This window comes from Ambystoma mexicanum, chromosome 1q (assembly GCF_040938575.1).
Source record: "Ambystoma mexicanum isolate Mex_15411 chromosome 1q, UKY_AmexF1_1, whole genome shotgun sequence".
NCBI lineage: Eukaryota > Metazoa > Chordata > Amphibia > Caudata > Ambystomatidae > Ambystoma > Ambystoma mexicanum.
The window spans coordinates 603,907,991-603,929,534 of NC_090922.1; the positions used below are offsets into that span (position 1 = coordinate 603,907,991).

At 47.3% G+C, this 21,544-nt stretch overlaps 1 protein-coding gene across 1 annotated transcript in view; it reads right to left on the minus strand.

Moving 5' to 3' along the window:
- The window catches only part of COP1 (COP1 E3 ubiquitin ligase), a 1,876,694-nt gene that overhangs the window by 1,727,410 nt on the left and 127,740 nt on the right, over positions 1-21,544 (minus strand). Inside the window, exon 2 of the mRNA XM_069641145.1 lies at positions 20,273-20,332. Coding sequence (XP_069497246.1) covers positions 20,273-20,332 — 60 coding nt within the window. The remainder of the gene's footprint in view (positions 1-20,272; positions 20,333-21,544) is intronic.

Sequence of the window (21,544 nt, forward strand, 5' to 3'; positions counted from 1 at the left end):
ACCCTGGAAAAGCCATCCTGTGTTGTGGTTTCTTTTTTATTTGCCCACAATTAGTAATGAGCCACAAGAAGGTCACTTCAGTTCAACAAAGATTTTTGTGTGTCCCTCATTGATGGCACTCAGATTCAAGGCACCCACCATTGTTTACCCCTTCCAAACAAATAAATAAATTAATATTGAAAGAAAATGGAGTCTGAAAACATCTAGATCAGTTAAGGCTTATCACCACTTTAAGGCCTTTGATTAGGATATTTTCTACACTTGGGCTAGGAGTTTGGAGAATGCAACTCGTAGTGGTTAAACAAAGCCTAGTCCTGTTTATTCTGTTTAAGTATTTCCCTCACCCAAATAAAGCAAAGGGAAGCAATTGTTCACGTAGCAAAAATGAACAAGAAAACTAGAACGAATATGGAGAACTCATTATGACCACTCCAATATAGAATGGGATTCTTGTTATGTATGAGACATTACAAGTAGCAAAACGCTATAGCCAAAACATTGTTTTATCATGAAAGACCTCAATCATCGCAGAACACACAAACAGAACTGTTCCTAATTAGCAAAGGGTAATATGATCCTGTGTCCACTAAAACGTTGTTTATTCCGAAAAACATTTATGCATGTCATTTACAATATCTGTGATTAGAGAGCTGAGAGAACAAAAATAAAAAAATCACTTGTTCATAGTTCCACCCAAGGCATATTCTTCCAACTTTCTTGGCCTTCTAACCACCGAATGAATGAATGGATTTGCTCCTCTGAGTCTACCACTCTTTGCTAAATTATTTGGGAGTGGAAAACTCGGACTATCCTAGAGAGTCTCGCCATAAAAATTGTTGCCATGAATCTTAATGTTGCTGAACGTGACACTCCCGCGACGACGACCAGGAAGGAGCCTTCCCTCACCCACCTCAACGACGTCCGACTACCAGCCACAACATGCATCCACTGCATGATTGTAGTAAAATGCTTATAATGAAGACTGGAGTCTCTGGGCTTGTATCGTTGCATTTATTCTCCCATAGGTTTCATGCAGAATGCACGCAACACGCGTGCCGCGATAACTGGGCCAACGGGCCTAGGATGGCTGGGAGGATGTGGCCTTAAAGTCCGTGTCCAAGATTAATGAGGAGCGGGCCCCGTAACAGGAGGGCTCGGCCGGACGCACCTTATCGCGTCCTCGACTCGTCCCGTAGTGCGCGCGAAGCGCGCGGGGGCGGAGCTTGGGTCCGCGGCAAGATCTCGCGAGAGCGCCGGCTCTCGCGATATCTCTACACATCTCCCTTTTTCAATGCACAGCGAAATCACTGTAAATCAGTCATTGTATCTCACCGGTCTTCTGTGTTCTCTTCTGGGCCGATCATCAGTTCTGGTGCAATTCTCCTGTGGCTCCTGATCGGGATCTGCACCCAGTGCTTCCGGTTCGACCTCGGTTTCCACCCTCTCTCTGTCGTCTCCTTCTGGTTCTCTTTCTTCACCTGCTCCGTAGTCTCTTTCGGTTTCCGTTCGTGATCTCTCCGGGGTCTTCGCTCTACCTCGAGTCTTCTGGTATATTGCCACTCTCAAGATTCCACGCTCGCCCGTCTTCCGTGCGAACATGATTTGCTCCTTTGTGAATCACTTTGATGGGTCGGCTAAACCGAGACCCTGTGACCTGATCTTTCTTCGGTAACTGGATTTTAACCAAGTCTCCTTTTCCTATGTCGGACGTCTGCTTGGTTCTTCTTCTCCGATCACTCCATGATTTCATGCGTTATTGCTTTCGATTCTCCAGAATACTTCTGCCATGTCCACCGCTTCATCCTCTCGTATTTTCGACAACCATGGTGGAATCAGCGTGGATGCCGCACTCCTCCCTCTCAACATTTTAAACGGGGATATTTGGGTGATCCCATTTGGTGCGAGTCTGTGGGCCGCTTTGGCCTCCTTGGTGGTTTTGAGCGGGTCCATGCCCGAAGCCGTTGCCAATTGGATGGCGCCTTTTATGAACCTGTTGGCCCTCTCTACAAGCCCATTGGCTTGGGGGTGATATAGGGCCGCTTTCTTTTGTTTTATGTGATTCCTTTTTAAGAATTCCTCCATGTCTTTTGAGACTAGTTGCACCCCTTTGTCGGTGACTACTTCCTTGGGGAGGTCTTCCCTCTGAAAAATTTCTGTAAGTACTTCTATAACGGTTGCCGTGGTTATGTTCGGGACGAACGCGGCCTCCACCCACTTGGATAGGTAATCAACCAGTACTATACCGTACCGGTGTTCGGGTGCTATTGCTTCCAAAGGCCCTATGAAGTCAATGCCAACTTTTGACCACAAGGCTTCTGGAATTTCCGTGGGTATTAGGGTTGCTTGGCGGACCTTAAGTCTCTTGTCGCTGTTGAGACATTCATGCCAACGTTCTATCATGGATCGAAGTTCCTGGTCCATGGATGGCCACCAGTAGGCCTCTCTCACTCTGCGACGGGTCATGGTGTTTCCCAAGTGGCCTGCGTGGGCTCTACATAGGATGATACTTCTCATTCCTGTGGGAGGAATAATCTGATCTGACTTCATAATTATCCCCTCCGTTTCAGATAGTTCGTCAGACACCTTCCACTAGGGTCTCATGCCCTCGGGCAACGCCTTTTCACTTGGCCAACCTTCCTTGGTCCATTTGCGAATCATGGCCATGGTGGGGTCTTTCCCATCTTCCTCTTCCCAGTGTCTCTCACTGAGTTCCAGGTAATCTGGCGCTCTCAAGTTCATGATGGATGCAACTATGCATTCTCCATGAAGGAACGTGGTGGCTTTATCCTTACCCTCCGGCAGTCTCAACATGCAGTCAGCTTGTGAATTTTTCCAGCCTGAGATATGCTGGATCTCAAACGTGTACTCTTGCAGCTTGGCTGCAATGCGTGCCAATCTGGGTGTGGATACGTTTGTGCCTCCCGGGCTGAGCATATGGATAAGGGGCTTATGATCAGTCACCAACTTGAATTTGGTGCCCCATACATACGTCCTGAAATGTTCCACCGCCCATGCGCAGGCCAACATTTCTTTTTCAATGGTGGAATAGTTCTGTTCCGCCTCTGATGATGCCTTCGATGCAAAGGCCACAACATGTTCAGATTCACCTTTCTTTTGTGTTAGCACTGCTCCCAGTCCATAAGCACTGGCGTCGGTGGTGACGACTGTTACCCACGCCGGATTAAAAGGTTGCAGGCATGGTGCATCTACGATAGGCTGTTTTATATTCACCATCGCCGTCTTTTGGGGTTCTTGCCATACAAATTCCGAGCCCTTCTTGAGTACATCGCGAAGGGGTGCCGTGGTCTCGGAAAACTTCGGTATGAACTTCGCATAGTACTCAGCCAGCCCCAGAAATGACCTTACTTCCTCTTTGCTGTTTGGTTCCGGTGCTTTAATGATTGCTTGCATGAGATTCTGTTTGGGACTGATACCTTTTTCTGAAATCACTTCTTTCACTCTGAACAGGCATTTTTCATATCGTAACCGCACCCCTGCTTCTTGTAGCTCGTTTAGGACAATTCTTAACGTGGCGTCGTGCGTTTGTTCATCCTCCGCATACACGAGGATGTCATCCTGGAAGTACACCACGTTTTTAACTTTCTTTAGCAAGACATCCATCATGCGTTGGAAAGCCGACGCTGCTGATGACAACCCGAATGGCATTTTAGTGAATTGGTATGTGCCAAATGGAGTGATGAATGCCATGAGGGGTTTCGACTCTTCATGTAGCTGTATTTGCTGGTATGCATTCCTCATGTCCAGTTTTGAAAATATTCTGGCTTCTTTCATTACAGAATGAGTTCATTTATGCTTGGAAGAGGGTAGTTATCTGTGATGACTTCCAAGTTTAAACTGCGTAGATCTATGCATACTCTGAGTTCCTGTGATTGGGGTTTCTTTATAAGCACGACGGGGCTCAGCCATTCAGATGCTTCGATTTCTTCTATGACACCCTCCATTTTCATCTTTTCCAACTGACTTCTAAGGATGTCCCTTGCCGTGGCTGGTACTGGCCTCACTCGGTGCTTTACAGGGACCACATTCCTTTTGAGCACTATTTTGTGCAGAAAACCCTTGATGTGCCCCGGCTCCTCCGAGAAAAGTGTTGGGTAGTCGCTTTTAACGACAGGTCCGCTCGTCACCCTGACCGACAGGACTTGATCTTCGGTGCTGGGATCCAGTCTGATTTTCAGCTTGTCTTGGTCGTCCCACCCTAGCACTGCTGGGCCTTCGTGACTGAAATAGACCCTGGTTGTGGTTTCCCTTCCTTTGAATTCTACTTTGGCTTTGATGTATCCTAACAGTTCGACTGACGCCCCTCCAAACACTGTGGGTTTGTGCTTCGTCATAAGCACTTGCACCTTTTCTTTTCCCACCATGTTCTTATACGTGCGAAGGGGAATGATCGTTAGATCCGAACCTGAATCTGCCATGACCCTTGTTTCCATGCCATCGATCTTGATCATGCAGTGAGGTTTCTCTCTCCTTGCCCTTGTGCTGTTCACCATGATGACTGTGGGTCTTCCTTCATCTTCTGAGGATGATTCTTTCTCCGTATTGCGATCTGCATTAAGGCTGGAGACTTTCTTGTTCCTCCACCGACACACAATAGAGAAATGGCCAATGCGTTTACAAATGGAGCACTCCTTGTCTCTGGCTGGGCACTCCCTGTCAAACGCCAGGTGTTTCGTGCTGGTGCACCTGTGACACTTTAGGGGTTCTTTCCTGTTCCCTCTCCCTTCTCTTGTGTCGGTTGCCGGCCTTTCTTTTTTTGCATGGAAACCCACTGCTTGTATTTCTGCAGAACTATGGGCCCCAGTAAGCTCCTTTCGTCTTCCCGCCGTTTCCTCGACTGCTCTGGCGATCTCAATCGCTTTCTCCAACTGCAGTTCTTTTTCAACAATAAACTTATCTTGGACTTTCCGACTGTTAGTGTGGACGACCAACATGTCGCATATGAGGCTCTCCGCATTGTTGCCAAAATTACACAGCGCTGCTAACTCCCTCAGCTTGGTGACGTAATCGTCAACTGATTCCGACATTTCTTGCCTTCGCGTGTAAAACCGTATCCTGTGGAGCACTGTGTTCTCCTTACTGGCAAACCTTTTTATGATTCTCCTGGCCGCCTCCTTGAAAACATCGTCATTGTCGCCAGCCACCGGTATCTGGGTGAGACTCTCGAATATTCTTTGTCCTTCCACTCCCAGGGCATTTAGTAGCATGGCCCTGCGCCTTGCCGCTGCGAACCCTGCCCCACCTAGGGCCTCCACATATGTCGTGAATAGGGGCTGCCATTGTGGCCATGGGATGGCAGGCCTACCTGGAGTTTGGAGAAAGGGTGGCGGTGGCGTTGCTCCTTGCATGCTCCTCTGTGAGTTCTGGTGGTGATCCTCGTCGCCAATTTATGTAGTAAAATGCTTATAATGAAGACAGGAGTCTCTGGGCTTGTAACGTTGCATTTATTCTCCCATAGGTTTCATGCAGAATGCACGCAACACGCGTGCCGCGATAGCAGGGCCAACGGGCCTAGGATGGCTGGGAGGATGTGGCCTTAAAGTCCGTGTCCAAGATTAATGAGGAGCGGGCCCCGTAACAGGAGGGCTCGGCCGGACGCACCTTATTGCGTCCTCCGCTCGTCCCGTAGTGTGCGCGAAGCACGCGGGGGCGGAGCTTGGGTTCGCGGCGAGATCTCGCGAGAGCGCCGGCTCTCGTGATATCTCTACAATGATCTACTGGATAAGGCCTAATGCGCATCTACAGCCCCACGCATGGCCCATACTCACCCACACCTTTGATCTGTTCTTCTAACATAGATTGCACCATCCATTCGCTTTAGCTGCAGCATTTGGTGCGTTTATATATTTAAGATGGCCGCCGCCCCTTAATATACCTTGGTTTGAACTCTTGCCACGGCAGAAGCCTGATTGGCGACCTGCCTCTTCATCCGGCCCCCGGAAGCACCAGAAGGTGTGAGCCGGCATTTCACACAAAGGCAGAGAGCACCAAGGCTCAGGATCTGTCTGTGGCTGTCCGCGGATGGACGCGTAGACAAAATACACTGACTGCAAGGTAAAATAACCCTCATCGCTCATGACGCACCCTTGTAATCCTGACTCTGATCCTAACTGCCACTCGGCAAGTCCTCTCATCTTAAGCGGTCACGCGTCCCTGCTAACTTCATTCTTGTAACACCTTACCACCGCCACTCTGTGCATTAGCACGCATGACACGGAACAATGCAAACTAACAGGCTCCTTCAACTTCAGTCTTACGCTGCCTATTAGGAAAGTACTAACCCAGGACATGTAATGCCATGTTGTATCTGACCATTGGGCCTTTTTACCAGTGGAATTAGCCCACTATTTACTTGCACACTCCGCCTATCGTTCAGGACCTGAATTAGCCCATCGCTCACCAGCGTACTTTACCTATTAATGTTGATTTGAACTAGCATACTGTCTACACTTCCATTAACGTGGAATTGAACTAGCCTACTGCTACCTGCCTATTAATGTTGAATAGAACTAGCCCACTGCTACTTCCCTATTAATGTTGAACTGAACTAGCCCACTGGTACTTGCCTATTAATGTTGACTTGAACTAGCCCACTGCTACTAGCCTATTAATGTTGAATTGAACTAGCCCACTGCTACTTGCCTATTAATGTTGAACTGAACTAGCCCACTGGTACTTGCCTATTAATGTTGAATAGAACTAGCCTACTGCTACTTGCCTATTAATGTTGAATTGAACTAGCCCACTGCTACTTGCCTATTAATGTTGAATTGAACTAGCCCACTGCTACTTGCCTATTAATGTCGAATTGAACTAGCCCACTGCTACTTGCCTATTAATGTCGAATTGAACTAGCCCACTGCTACTTGCCTATTAATGTCGAATTGAACTAGCCCACTGCTACTTGCCTATTAATGTTGAATTGAACTAGCCCACTGCTACTTGCCTATTAATGTTGCCTATGTAGCTGAATTTAGCTTAGCATGCCCAGCCTAGCCACTGTGTCTATGCAGCTGAATTTAGCCCGTTGTGCCCATTGAATCTAGCCTACTCTGCCCACGCTGAACCTAGCCCATCGCAAACTATTGTGCCTAGGCTAAACATAGACTATTGCAAACTACCACACAATATAATCTAGCCTGACCTAGGCTACGCCTACTAGATATTAGCCTTAGTCCATCTGATCCAGTCTACTGTAGCCGTTGCCAACTGCCCTACTATGTATGTCAGCAAAACCTTGCTTTTATCCGCACCACTGCTGCTCATACAAATAATCCTGATAACCATGGATCAAATCAAATATGTACCTTGTCCTACACTGAACAGAAATACTAGGCTTCAAGCCAGACTCTCTTCCCTCTACAAACCTAAAATGACTAGCAACACCTACTTAAACCGCCGTACCTGCTCTAAACATACCACTTTGCATGGGGCACAAGCCCACATGCAAACTACCTCAAATGCTAAAACTAAAGAACTCACACCAGAAACCGTGAAACTCCAGAGATTACCTAGTACAACTACATTAGCTGGAGCGATATAGCAGATATTCTAACATCTGACAACCATGACCACCTAGCATTCACAGAAACCTGGTTGCATGAGGCAGCAAGCCCAGCGCTCACATTAGCGATACCAGAGGACTATCAACTCTTAAGAATGGACAGACCTAACTCTAGAGGAAGGGGCCTAGCCATTATTGCTAAAGCTAACCTGGACTTAAGACTATCCACACTACCCCAACTAAAATCTTGCAAACTACTCTTGGTGAAATTGCCTATATCCCCATGCCGCACTCTAACCATCTACCTTATATATAGGCCACCAGGACCCATAGGCTCATTTGAAGAGGACATATCTAGCCTCTTAGCTAATAATGTAAAAGTCCTCTCCCCTACCCATGATAAAGGTAGGACCCTACACTGGGTAGCCACCTTAAACTGCCCAACAGCCATCACTAAAATTACACCCCAATCTTGGACTGACCACCACCTAATTGACTTTAACTTAACACTTAACACTAAACAAACAAATAAACAAAGATAAATCATGGCACCCCCTCTTCTCACTATATCGAAGAAAAACATCACACCAGACAACATCCTACCCCTCCTCCTTCCTGTGATCAACGCCTTACAAAGCAATTCCGACCCACATACTTTGGTGGATTCCTATAATGACACTATGACTAGGGTCCTAGATACCATTGCCACACTTAAGGTGTGCAAGAGTAAAAAACAGACTCATCTTAACACCTGGTACACCCCACACCTCAAAGAACTCAGATTGGGAAAAAGGAAACTAGAAACCATTTGGCAACACTCCCCAACGGAAGAAAATAAACTAAAACATTGCGCCAATAATTACAAGCAAAACATTATCCAAACAAAAAAAGAAGTCTTTAATGAAAGAATCTAAAAAGCATGTTCCAATACCAAGGAACTGTTTGTGTTCCTCCGTGAATTAGAATCGGCCATACCTCCGCCGGATAATGTACCTAAAGACAAGCAATGGTGCACTAGCATTCAAAATGCCCTAGCAAATAAAATAAAAACATTGCAAACTAAAATTGCAGCAAAAAAAGCCTCGCTCCACCTTGCCGAAACAGTAACCACTACCACTCCTAATGATACGCCCGATTTGACTCCATTTAAATTCTCTAAAGTATCCATTCAGGAAACTGAAAAAAATCATTGCATCCCTAAAACCATTGAACTGTAAAGGAGACAACTGTCCGGCCCAAATAATTAAGGATGCGGCCAGAGATTTAGCCCCCTTTATCACTAAACTCATTAATGCCTCCTTTTCATCCAATACTGTACCAAGTAGCTTTAAAGAATCCTGGGTACTACCCCTTCTTAAAAAGCTAACTTTAGACCCTTCCATCCCAACAAACTACAGGCAGATCACAACGGTCCCATTACTCCTCAAGATAATAGATAGTGTGGCCTATCTTCAAATTCAGAACTACCTTGAGACCAACCAACTTCTAGGCACCCGCCAATAGGGTGTCAGACCTCAGCACGGCACGGAGACAGCTTTAATAGACCTAAAAGCGCAAATTGACGAGCTCAACGACAAAAGGAAACGCAGCTATGCTACTCCCATTTGATCGGTCAGCAGCGTTCAACTTGGTGGGCCATGCAGTATTATGCAAACATCTAGCGTCGGCTGCCCACTTTTTCGAGTGAAGCCATAGCTTGGGTCCAGTCCTTTCTAGTCAACAGAAATATGCGAGGCTTCTCCACTTCAGCATCATCAGACCCAATCCAAACAACTGCTCTGTCTCACCATCCATGTACAATATCTTTACTAAGCCTTTATTCGACAAATTGGATAGACTGGGTGTCACTCATACAAATTATGCGGATGACACCCAGATCCTCATTCCCCTTTCGGCCAATTTCACCTCAGATACAGCCTTAGTAAACGAAATATACATCCTCATTCAGGCAAGGATGGCAACCATGGCCTCTGTCTGAATGACGATAAAACGGAGATCCTAATTCTTGGCTCGGCCAAGAACCTAAAAAAACTCAACACTAACTATAGCGCCTTCAACATTGATGGCAATATAATTACAGTTGCCAAAGAAGTGAAGACACTTGGCTTCTATCTGGACTCCACGCTAACCTTAAAAAAACAGGTAAACTCTTTGGCCTCATCCACTGCCTACACTAGCAAACTCATTAAGAGCATGTAGACCCTTCCTCTCGCTAGCAAGCTGCATTATCTTAGCTAATGCTCTCATCTTATCTAAATTGGACTACTGTAATGCACTGCATCTAGGAGCCAACAGATACATCATCAACAGACTACAGACGCTGCAAAATAATGTGCTCAGAACGGCCCTGAACATCCCCACCAGCGAGCATATATCCAATGCTAGGAGAAACCATCACTGGCTGAAAATTAGCGATAGGATCCTCTTTAAAACTGTATCATTAACCTTTAAATGTCTTAATAACGCAGCCCCTCCATACCTAAAGGAAAGAATAATTAGAAAAACTTTGGTACGACCGTCTAGGACATCCAATTCCTACTGCCTTCAAATACCCAGATTCAGACTTAAAAAAACAGGAGGTAACAGTTTCCCAGTAAAAGCGGCCTAGCATTGGAATGCATTACCAGTTGAGCTCAGAAGGGATCAGTCCTATTACAGTTTCAGACGCAAAACCCTCACATGGTTACGCCTTAACGACCATTAAGACTTATGATCACAGTTGTATGTTTACGTGTATGCTTCCTACCTGTACCTCTTAACACCTGTAACTAAGCTTCTAAGTAAAATACTCTCTGTACCACTCTATGCCTGTAACTAAGTTTTAAGTATTCTTGTTATGCTGTGCACCCAGTTACCTAAGGGTTTGGTGCGCCCTACAAATCAATAAACAAACAAACAAACAAAATTACTACTGCTCTGCAGGGGAGCCTGGATGAATAGTGGCTAAAGTGCCAAAACAGCCCCACACTACTACTACTAAACCTGAAATGATCCCAATACCTCCTTAGAATCTTGTGGTAACTACTGAGAGGTGTGTGCTAGCAAAGAAGCAAGCAAACACCAATGGTAGTGTGAGACCAAAATAAACAAAATGCCCAATCAAGAGTCCATAAAACATAGGATACTTTAAAGTAAAAACAGAAAACGCACAAATAAAAACCCTAATAACCTACCCCTGTAAGAAAAGACACAGAATATGCAGACTGTAAGATGAAAGAGTGCACTGGGTCTGAATATCGGGGTAGACAGCAATGTTCAGTGCAAAGTCTGTGTTCAAAAATGCCAGGAGATGACTCTTAAATTGTTACTGTGGCCATTAAAAGCAGGCTGGGACAACTCTGTTTTTATTTTCTTCTTAGATGGCTCAACAGCATCAACATAGGCTTCTTGGGGCTTTCCAACTGGTTGAAATGTCATCAAGATGGTCAAGCAATTTGTTCCCAATGGCTCGAATCCGAGTCAAGAAGGTCAAGTCGGTTCGACATGGTGCAGTGATGTGGTGTGGTGTGGTACTGTATCAGTGATAGGCTCAAATAGGCTGAAGAAACACAGAGGCTCAAAGCGGTTCAGTCGGTACGATGAGGACCAGGTGATGCAATGAAATTCTGCAGTGGTGGTCGGTTCAAAGGCGGCTGGAGCGCAAGCAGGCTATGGCCAAGTCAGCAGCTCGATAGCTCAAAGAGGTGTCAAAGGCAGCTCTGGGGTCCTGTGGCAGCTCAAAAGGTATCGAGTTGGCTCAAAAGTGAAGTGGTTCCTGGTCTTCTTGGTTGCTGGAGGACCCTATATAGGATTCTGCCCTTGCAATCCAGAAAGATTGCTAGAGAGCACTTGTAGGGACCATCAGCGCTTGTGAGCAGTATCCTTGCTACCAGTGTTAAAGCACCAGCAGGTCTTGTCCAAACAGTAGTGCAACCCAAAAGATCCTCTGGGATGGATGAGGGGAGGGTCTTGCTCCCTCCTTGGAGTCTTCACCTTCACCTCTATGGCACATGACTTTGAGTACACTGTGCTCCAAGAAAGATCCAGGAGAAACATTCTTCCGACACCCAAAGAAGATTCAACTTAAGGGGGTTTCATCCCCTCACCCTATGTACTCAATTTGCTGATGTAGATGGGTCCATTTCAAGCATTCTGTAAGGGTCCAAACCTGGCAGCTGTGGCAAGAGTCTTTGTCTGATGATGTCAGTCCAAGAGTATTTTGCCTGTAGGAAGTCGGAAGGGGCACAGGAAATGTGAATGGCTTAAATAAAATCCCAAAATGTTATGTTATGGTATATTGTGATTGTATATCACATCCTACCCCTTGTTATGGCTTTGAGGCGCTCATGGTGGAACTGCTGTATTGGCTGCAACTTCTCTCCTGGTCTATTTTAACTGCTCCCTCTCCACTATCTTCTCGACATGAAAGAGTCTCCAATAATCACCACCCTGGTGTGACCTTTCAGCATATTCTGGTAGAGCATGTGCTTGAAGCATTGGTTCCCATCTAATCAACTGGAATATTTCCTGACCTCTTGGGAAGGTGAAAGTCCTTCCAGTGGAGAACAAAGAGGAGTTTCTAACAAAGTTGCGATGGCTGGGCTCAAATGGCAAGTTTTCGGTGAAACCAACCCTGCACAATTGATGCACATAATAAATACTGTGTCAGTTGAATGAGTTGCTAGAAACAAAGCTGACAAAACAACGAAACCAAATCAAACCATATATGATTTATGTTAATTTATTATGCTGCAGTAGGTCTTGGAGTTCCACAATTATATAATTTGGATCAGGGTTGCCCAAAGTGATAGGGAGCCCCTGGCGGTTGGAACTTGGTATCCCAGCAGCCTGTTTGCAGGAACACACACGCTAGTCTGTAACAGTCAAGTTGCCAAATTGCAAGGCAGCTGCTACGAGTGTCAGTAGACAGTCCCAGCAGAGACACACATTTGCACTATACTGTTTAGCATGGATAATTATTAAAATGAGGTACGATTAGCAGAGCTAGAATTACCAGCATCATTTCATGTTAAAAATCAGATCAGACTAGTACACAGTCACAGATGGTCTTCCAAGACACGGACCTATTATGTGATATATTATGTTCAATGACTCACTGACATCAGAAGCAATACGCAGCAGCTTGAAATCCACTTTTGGATTTCACCCACAAAACCCACAGCTGATCCTTTAGACGACTCCAGCTTTCACCCAATTCTAAATCTCCCTTATATGGCTAAGTTGAAAGAGTATGGAACAACAACAACTTAAAGACTTTGTGGAGAACAAAGACATTAGAGTCTAATCCAACTGGGCATAGACCATTTTGTGGAACAGAGGAAGTAATTACTTTCATTCTGGATTATCTGAGAAGGGAGACAGACCACTGTAAAACCAGGGCTCTGTTCCTGCTATATATGTCCGCCTCAGTCAACGCCATATGCCATAAAACCTTAATTTACAGACTCACCAAGGTGGAGTGTGAAATATAAGTGTTGAAATGTTTTTTTTTTACATATTTCTATTGCCATTTTGTCCATACACACAACATAATTTGCCCTGCCTCCCAATTCACTCCCTCCCCTACCCATCCCCCTTCCCCTTTGACCCCCCCCCCCACACCTCCCGAAGTATCACCCAGGTCAGGAGTCTCGGCCAGTCCTACCATATGTGCCTCCAGTCCCCCCTGCTTGCACACCCCCTCCAGCTTGGTGTTGGAGTACATCTTGTGCAAACACTCCGGTGTGTAATGCCACTGAACCATAATTTTGTACCAGGCTGCTCTGTTGAATGGATCTGGATAGCTTAGGTATGTTCCTCCACAGGTTATCCCAGTGTTCTCTCGGAATCTCCTCTTCTAATGTAACCTCCCATTTCTTCATGTACCCCCATGTTCGATCAGTTTCACCAAGTCCACTAAGATCGAGTAGAGTGTGGGGACCATCTGTTTATTCTCTGTATCTGTAGTGATAAACTTCTTAAACAGCCTCTTGCTTTATCTCTGGGTGTGACAGTCAGTGCCTCAATTGATAGTACCCCATTCTGTTTTTCTCTGTTAGCCCCATCTCCTGCCTGCACTCTTCGAATGATCTGATGTCCGCGCCCACCAACATATCTCCTACTCTTACATCCTGTTTTCTCCCGCTGTTTAAGCAAGCCCCCCGCCATCCCCGGAGAAAATTGTGGATTCCCAAATAGTAAAAAGGGGGATGGGCGTGTAGTGCGATATCCCTGGTCTACTAAGCGGTCCCAAACGTCACAGGTTACTGCCAGCACATGACTAAGACGGGTGTTCTGGGTCTATCTTGCCTGTGCAACCATAAGATCCCCTCTAGTGGGCTCCCTGCCACTGCCCTGTTCATTCTTGCCCAAGGTTTGGTCGTATCCCTCGTGAACCATTCCCGGACTACTCGTAGCTGGGCTGCCTCGTAGTACTTAATAAATGTTTGCAGGACCACCGCCCCGCCCCACCCCCTTGGGTGCAATCAATGTCCTCAGGGCTACTTTGGGGTGTTTGTTTTGCCATACAAAACGCAATACTAGCCTGCTGAGAGGTTTAAAGAAAGACAGCAGAACCTGGATGGGAAGTGGCTGAAAGTGGTATAACAGCCTAAGAAGCGGGACTATTTTTATCATAGTCATCCAACCCAGCCACAAAATCTGCAGCGACCACCATTTCCCCAAGTCCGCTGTCACTTGGCTAAGCAGCGCTGGATAGTTTGATGATATGTTGACCCCCAAGTACCTAATACCGTCCCTGGCAATTGGAAACGAGGAATATGTGGCAAAAGATTTTGACATGTTTACCTTTTCCATCACAGCGAGCTCTGCCATCAGAGTTGGGATTGACGTTTATGGTTCTGTCACGGTCCTAATCATGTCATCTGCGAAAGCAGATATTTTTTGTCCCTCGCCCAAAATGGTATGCCCCGTATGAGTGGGTTTTGCCCAATTGTAATTAGTAAATGCTCCAGATATATTGCGCACAGGAGCGGGGACAGGGGGCACCCCTGTCTTGTCCCCCACCCAATAACTATGCTCTGGGGTACTAGGGAGTTGATCTAGAGGCGTATCGAGTGGCATATGTAGTTGGCCTTGACCATGTGAATGAATTTAGAGCCAATCCCCATATGTACCATGGCTGCAAACAGGAAAGGCCACTCTACCCCGTCAAAGGCCTTCTAGGCGTCAAGTGAAATTAGCACCGATGGGACCTGCTGTATGGCTGCTTTCTCTACCAGGTGGATTATTTGTCTTGTGTGGTCACATGTCTGTCGCCCATTTATAAATCCTGACTGGTCCGTACCCATTAGGTTCGGGAATAGGGACGTCAATCTCGCTGCCAGAATGCCTGTGTAGATTTTAGCGTCAATGTTCAGCAATGCTATGGGTCGATTTGACCCGTATTTGATCAGATCTTTCTTGGACTTTCCGGAAACCACTACCTTTGCCTCAGTCATCGTCACGTCGCCCCCTCTTTGCATCCAATTGAATTAAAAAGGGTTGCAAGCTTGGGGCTCAACTTCAGGCAAAACGTTGTGTAGAAACATGCCATAGACCCATCCGGCCCCACCACTTTGTTCGTTGGCAGGGATTTAATTATCGCCTCAACCCGCTTCCTCCCTTAGGTCCTCCACTAGGCGTTCCCTTTCTATGGGGGACAGTTATGGTATGGGTAAGTGCCGAAGATACTATTTGACGGCAAGACGATCTTGGCCTTCTGAACAATACAGGGCACCAAAAAACTCTGCGAAGACTGCAGTTATAGCCTCCGAGTCTGTTGTCATTGTACCATCTGGCTGACCTATGCGTTCAATGGTGCAGTTGGCCTCCCTCCTTCTTAGCCTTGAAATAGTATCCGTTTTATCCCCAGCAGGGATCTTTCTGCCCTGCTGGTGTGCAACAGATGCAGCTGCCCTATACTCTCTTTTAGTTTCTTATACAGTGCCCTGCTCTTTTTACCCGCCATACCCTGCAAAACCTTGCGTAACTGGGATTCTAGATCTATTTCCATTGCCTTCCTCTGCTTCACCTTTTGGGCCCGATGTGCTACGATTTCCCCGCGCATTACTGCCTCAAAAGCGTCCAATAGTCCCTCCTGCGTGACCTCCTGACCTACATTAGTTTCGAAATACTCATCCATTTTATTCCCTAGTGATTCCGCCATTACTGAGTCGCACAGAATTTCCCTGGGGTGGGGAAAGTCCAAGCCCACAGTCCTCTTCGCGGCTTATCGGCTCTCTTTTATACGAGTCTCCTGCAGCATTATTATATCTGCTTGGCCACATCTAATCTGCATCTCAACTTTTTTGCGTTTGACTGGGGTATTCAGCCACCTCACATTATGTGATTGAATCTTGAAGGCCATACCTCATGGAGAACCTCTTCCCCTGGTTTGCTGTGGTCCCTCCGAACCCTACCCATCCCCGGCCATCCCTGGGGTTGTAGGTTCCCCCGTCCTCTATTCTCCCCCCCTCCCTTCCCTATCTCCCTATCCCTACATCCCCCCTCTTCCTTCCCCTTCCTCCCCCCACCACCGCAGGTTCTCTTTCCCTCCCTCCCCCCACTCCTCCTGAAGGTTCTCTCCCCACCCCTCCACTACCCTCCGGACCAGGCCTGAGTTACTACGATTCCCCCTCAGCACTACCCTTAGGCTCTGGTCTGTGTAAATTCCCAGGGCATACCCCACTGGGGGCGAACTACACCCGGTGAAGATTCCAACTTCACCACCAGACTACCCGCCACCGCCTAAGCCCCTTGATCCTTCTTCAAACCTCATGTAGTGTCGCGCTTATTACCACTCTCTCCCGTCCTCACCTCTGTTACCCCCTCTGCCACCTCTTTTGGTGTGAATTTTGATTTGCCACTTCTATATCAGGGCCCCTCCTCCCCTCGGTTACATTATCCCCTAGGGCCTCTCACTCGTGCCCCTCTACCCCACCACCTCCTCCACCCCCTAGACCATTCCCATGGCTTGCTCCACCCCGGGGGGGAGGGGATGGTTTGTTGCGGCGGTTCCAAGTCCTCTTCTTCCAAGTGCAGCAGTGATGGGCCTTACGCACATGATGTAGCTCTGTGCTGCCCATCATCCAAAGTGAAAGGGATCCCGAAGGGGAAAGTCCATTTGTAGGGGATACGATTGGCGATCAGGGCTTTTATCACCGGGCTCATAGCCCTTCTTTTTTGTAGGGTGGATAACACCAAGTCTTGAGAGAGCTGGAATTGCGAGCCAGTCATCGTTAAGTTCACTTGAGTTCTTGCCGCTCGTAGAATGCTCTCCTTCAGTTCGTACGAGGTTAGGGCAACCAGGACATCCCCGAGTCTCATTCCTGGCCCGATCTCTTAAGCCCCACTCTATGTATTTGGTCGATCATTATGTCCTCTGGCTGTGTCCTCTGGCAATGTGTCTATCAGTAGGTTCCCGAAGCACTGCTGGATCATTCCCTTGAGGTGCGCATCTAGTACCGATTCATTGAGAGCTTTCACCCGGATATTCAATCTGTGCAAGTGTTTTTCCAGGTCGTCTGTTTGTAATTCCAGTTTATGGGTGGCTCTGGCTAATTGTTCGAGGAGCTCGCTGTTCTGTCATACCTCCTCTGTGATCTCCGACAGCCCCACTTCTGTGACATCCACCCTGTCTCCAGGCCCTTTCACATACTCCCTCACCTCTTTCACAGAGCTTCTCAGTTCTTCCCTCAAGTCTTCAAATTGGTCTTAGAAGGTGGCCACCATTCTCCACGCTAGATCCTTAATGCAATCTTTTAAATCATCTTTATTGGAGGGCCATGGTGTGTGATGCCTGGTTATTTTCACCCAGCTCTGGCTGCTTACCCCCCTGCTGCCCGAGACCCTTCCACTGTCTGTTGTCTCCAACAGTGCTCCAATTGACCCCCTAGAGACTCAGAGGGAGTTTTGTGTCTGGCTGGGGTGTTTTCCCCTTGGCCCCAGTCATCTGGAGTGGCCTGTCCCCCATTGGCTCTCACTTACTAGTGTTGATGTTTCTCCACGAGGCTGTGCTCCTCTACCGCCCCTTCCCCAGGGCGACTCCCTCCTGCACTCTCCCGGTTCTAGCACCGGCTGCCTATGGATTGTCCACCCGGAGCCTCGTACTGGACACAGGCACCCCCTTCTGCACCACCCAGGCTCAGTTGCCCTCTCTTCTTGTCCCCGGGAAGGTGGTGATGCTTGGGCTCTATGCAGTTGCCTCCAGACCCTCCTTGTCTCCTCCCACCGTCTTTTTCTCCACTCCCGGTTGTGTCTCGCAATTCGGGGACCACACCCTATCTGTGCTGTACCCTCCTCTCTAGCCTCGCCAGGTGTCTACCTGGTTGGTTTCCCTCTGAGTCTCTTGGTTTATGTGGGTCCGGAGGTTCGCTCCTTCTTTCTGCTCACCTCCACTGCCCCTCGCCAAGCCTGTACTTTGAGCACTGCTCCTTACTTATCCTCCTGAGGCTTCTGCAAGACTGTTCTCTTCTGTATTTCCCCTGTCTCCTTCTTGCGGGGGCACGCATCTCCTTCGCCTTACTCTGCCTCCAAGCTCTGTGGGGGCCATCTTCCTTCTCTTCGACCCGTCCTCTACCAGCCCCCACTGCATCTACAGAGGGGCCAAAATCTTCCGACCAACTCAGCTGCCTGCTCTCCAATCGCTCCTCTATGGGGTTGCTATGCTCACCACCCCTCATTGCTCCAGCCCTCCCGCCAAGCCACACAATACCGGCAGCAGCGGGGACTGGGGTCTTTCCTTCTCCACTCCCACTTGGGACTGCTTGCTGGCCTGGGAGCTCTCTCCTCTGTTCCCGTCGGGCGATCGCGAGGCTTCGCACTGTGACCCGACCAGCACTTTGCTCGGGGTCCCCATCACGTCTCCCCTCGTGTCTCTTGTACTGCTCTCTAGCCGGGCCAGGCGTCCAGCTTTCTCCTCACCTGCAACCTTCGTCACAGTGCCTCTAGCGTCCACCGCGCCCTCTCGCTAGTACTGGTTCGGTATGCCGGTCCGGTCCCCTCGCTCTCAGATTCAAATCTCTGCTCACCGCTGACGATGCTTCACATGCCGGAGCTGTACCCATGGAACCAGGGCACCCAGGGGGCGAATCACCACTGCCACAGACTTGGTCGCTCCTCTCCATCCCCACTCTGGTCCTCTGCTTATCCTGGAGAGGAGTCCTGACACAATCAGCCTCTCCGGAGCCCCCTCCGCTACTCAGTCTCTCCTGAATGCCCGGTGTCAGTCCCTGTGCTGCCCACTCACCCCACCTGGGGATCCGCAAGCTTTGGTGGGGCTCGGATCTCCTCTCTCCTCGACAGAAAGTGGTACGTTGCTTCTGTGTTGTACGACGCGCCGGTCTGTAAGAACCTCAACGGCTTGCTGCAGTCGGCCTAAGTCGGAGCGCAGGACCACACGTTCTCATTCATTGGCAGCCATCTTGGAATCCAGTGTTGAAATGGTTTAAATCGCTTCCGACAGATTGGCAGCAGGCAGTATTGCTGGCATCATTTTTCTCCAAGGCTTAACAACAGAATTGTGGGATCTACAGGGATCAGCAATGTCTACGCAAGTCCTCTATTCAAGCCTATTAAATCCTTTACAGTCACAATGGATTTCTGCGCAGAGGATACCCTACTGGACTTTAAGTACAGACAAATCTGCTATTCTGAGCCTCTGAGGATTGCTTTTTGGCAATAACTGGATGGAGAAGAGTCTAAAATGAATCCAGTAAAGACCAAGACTATGATTATAAACAAGCGGGATAGTTCATGGCCAATTAACTTGTGGCCAAAGGATTAGTGAAGTGGCCCTCAGCCGTAAAACCCAGTTAAGAATTTGGGGGGTCTTAATAGATGCCAATCGTACATTAGCCAACACTCAGGTGCATTAAGAGAGCACTTTCTCTTTGAGACTCCTCACTTCAAGTAGTTATTGCTTTGGTTTTGTCCATCCTGGACTAAGAAAATCTATCTGGATCTACCCAAATACTTTATGAATATGCTCAAGAGTCCTCACAACGCGACAGTCCGACTTCTTCTAAAAATCAGTAAATTCGATCAAATCACAACAGTTCTTAGACAGTTACACTGGTTGCCTCTGGACTGCAGTGTGAAATTTAAATGACACAATCTGCTACACAAAGCTTTATCACAGTTTAGGGCCTATGTTCTGTGGTACAGATTTACTAGATCTGTTCCACTCAGTGGATGGATATCGTCCACTACTTATCTTATTGTTCCCAGAAGCAGACTAAAACGTAAAGTGTTGGTGATCCCGTCCTCTAGGTACATGCTGCAAATTAAAGAACTCGCTTCCTCAATCCAATGCGCTGGATACCAATTTTCATTGTAGAAAGGCATTGAAAACACTTCCTTTGTAGCTCCAATCTACAGGAGCTACATCAGTATTTAGTGCTAGAATGCCACTCTGGTCGTAACGCTGCTCTCCATAAAATAGCACAACAGAGACGCGACACTTCTCCCCACAGCCACCCTTTACAAACAACATGGTGTCTTTAGCATAGGAATTATAGAAGCTGTTTCCATCAGGCAAATGAAAAATAGACAGAACTATCAAAAAGTATAGCAACTCATCACGAGCATTGAGCAATTTATGTATGCAGCTTGCACTGCCAGATAGCACAAGGGGCAAAGAGCCCAGGTACTGACAGGGAATTTATCATCCACTCCTCATCACAAAGTTACAACCACCACATTAAGTATTTTTGAAACAGTGCAAGGGCATGATCATAGTCTTGTCAATCAGAGAATCCTGAGCATTCTTACCAGAAGCTGTGTCCACATTTGGTCATGTAGGCTTCTTCGATCATATCAAAGCATATGGGGCTGCAAGAAAAAACAGGGGTTCAAATGAGGCAATTACAAAAACAATGCTTCAATTTACAATGCCACCTTCCAGGGAATCTAAGGTAAAGAGGAACGGAAAGAAAACTATAACTGCAAAGCATTTCTACCATCGAGACAGAAGCCAATAAATGTTTGGAAATCCAGGATCTGAAGGAGGATGTATACAGTACAGTGAAGAAAAGGCAGATGATTCACAGTACCTTGTGCAGTCAACCACAGGTTGAATCTTATTAAAAGAGCAACAACCCCTTTTAATTCTATTTGTTTAAACTACACAATTAAGAGTGTATGAATTTGGCCCAAGGACACCGTAAAAAGAACAGAAAATATGACAATAAAAAGACAGGAGGCAGACAAACCATACTTTCTCTCTCCCACCCTTAAACCCAGAAAGCAAACCAAAATTGCAGCGGGATAATTGTTTTCACCAAAGAATCCTCAAGAAGTCCAATACCAATCCTCCAGGAACTAACATATTTTGGAAATGTAAATAGTTTATCTTTGTTTTTCATAGGTGAACAGTGATAAAACACTTCTAAACTGAACAGGTAGAAGGGGGGGTAGGTTCCTGAACCCCTCCTCCGCACCAACACAATTTACGTCACTGCTCCAAAAAACCGAAACCATGAAATCCCTTCACATTCACTCAAGACAGTCTTCGCCGCCACAAGCTCATAACGACCTAATGGGCTGTATAAAGATCACATATTAGAACAAAAAAACGACATCGGACTAACATTCCAGCTATCTGCCTTTCTTTCCGGCGAGAGCTTCCTCTCCCCACCATCTCGCACATCTGAAACTTTCACCTCGCCTGATGTACACTTACCAAGTGGCCCACTCTCTCTTTCCCCGCTTGCAACTAGGGGTGTACCGAACTTCGGCTTCGAGTAAACATTTGGCCGAATTCCGGCTGAAACCAGCTAATTGGCATTCGGCTGAATGCTTACTTGAATTGGTACTCGAAGCTGAAGTTGCACCCCTGCCCTACTCAGCACAAGCAGCAAGACGGCCAAGAACACATATAGCTCTCCAATAAGGAAATGGAGGGAACCTTCTCCGGGATGAAAGGACTCCCACAGTTAAGGGAGTGTGCATAATGGTGTTGCGAAGATATCCTTTGCAACCTTTGTCATCTGCCCCACCCCACAGCCGCTCACTGTCAGCACCCCCTCCTGGGCGGCCTTCCTC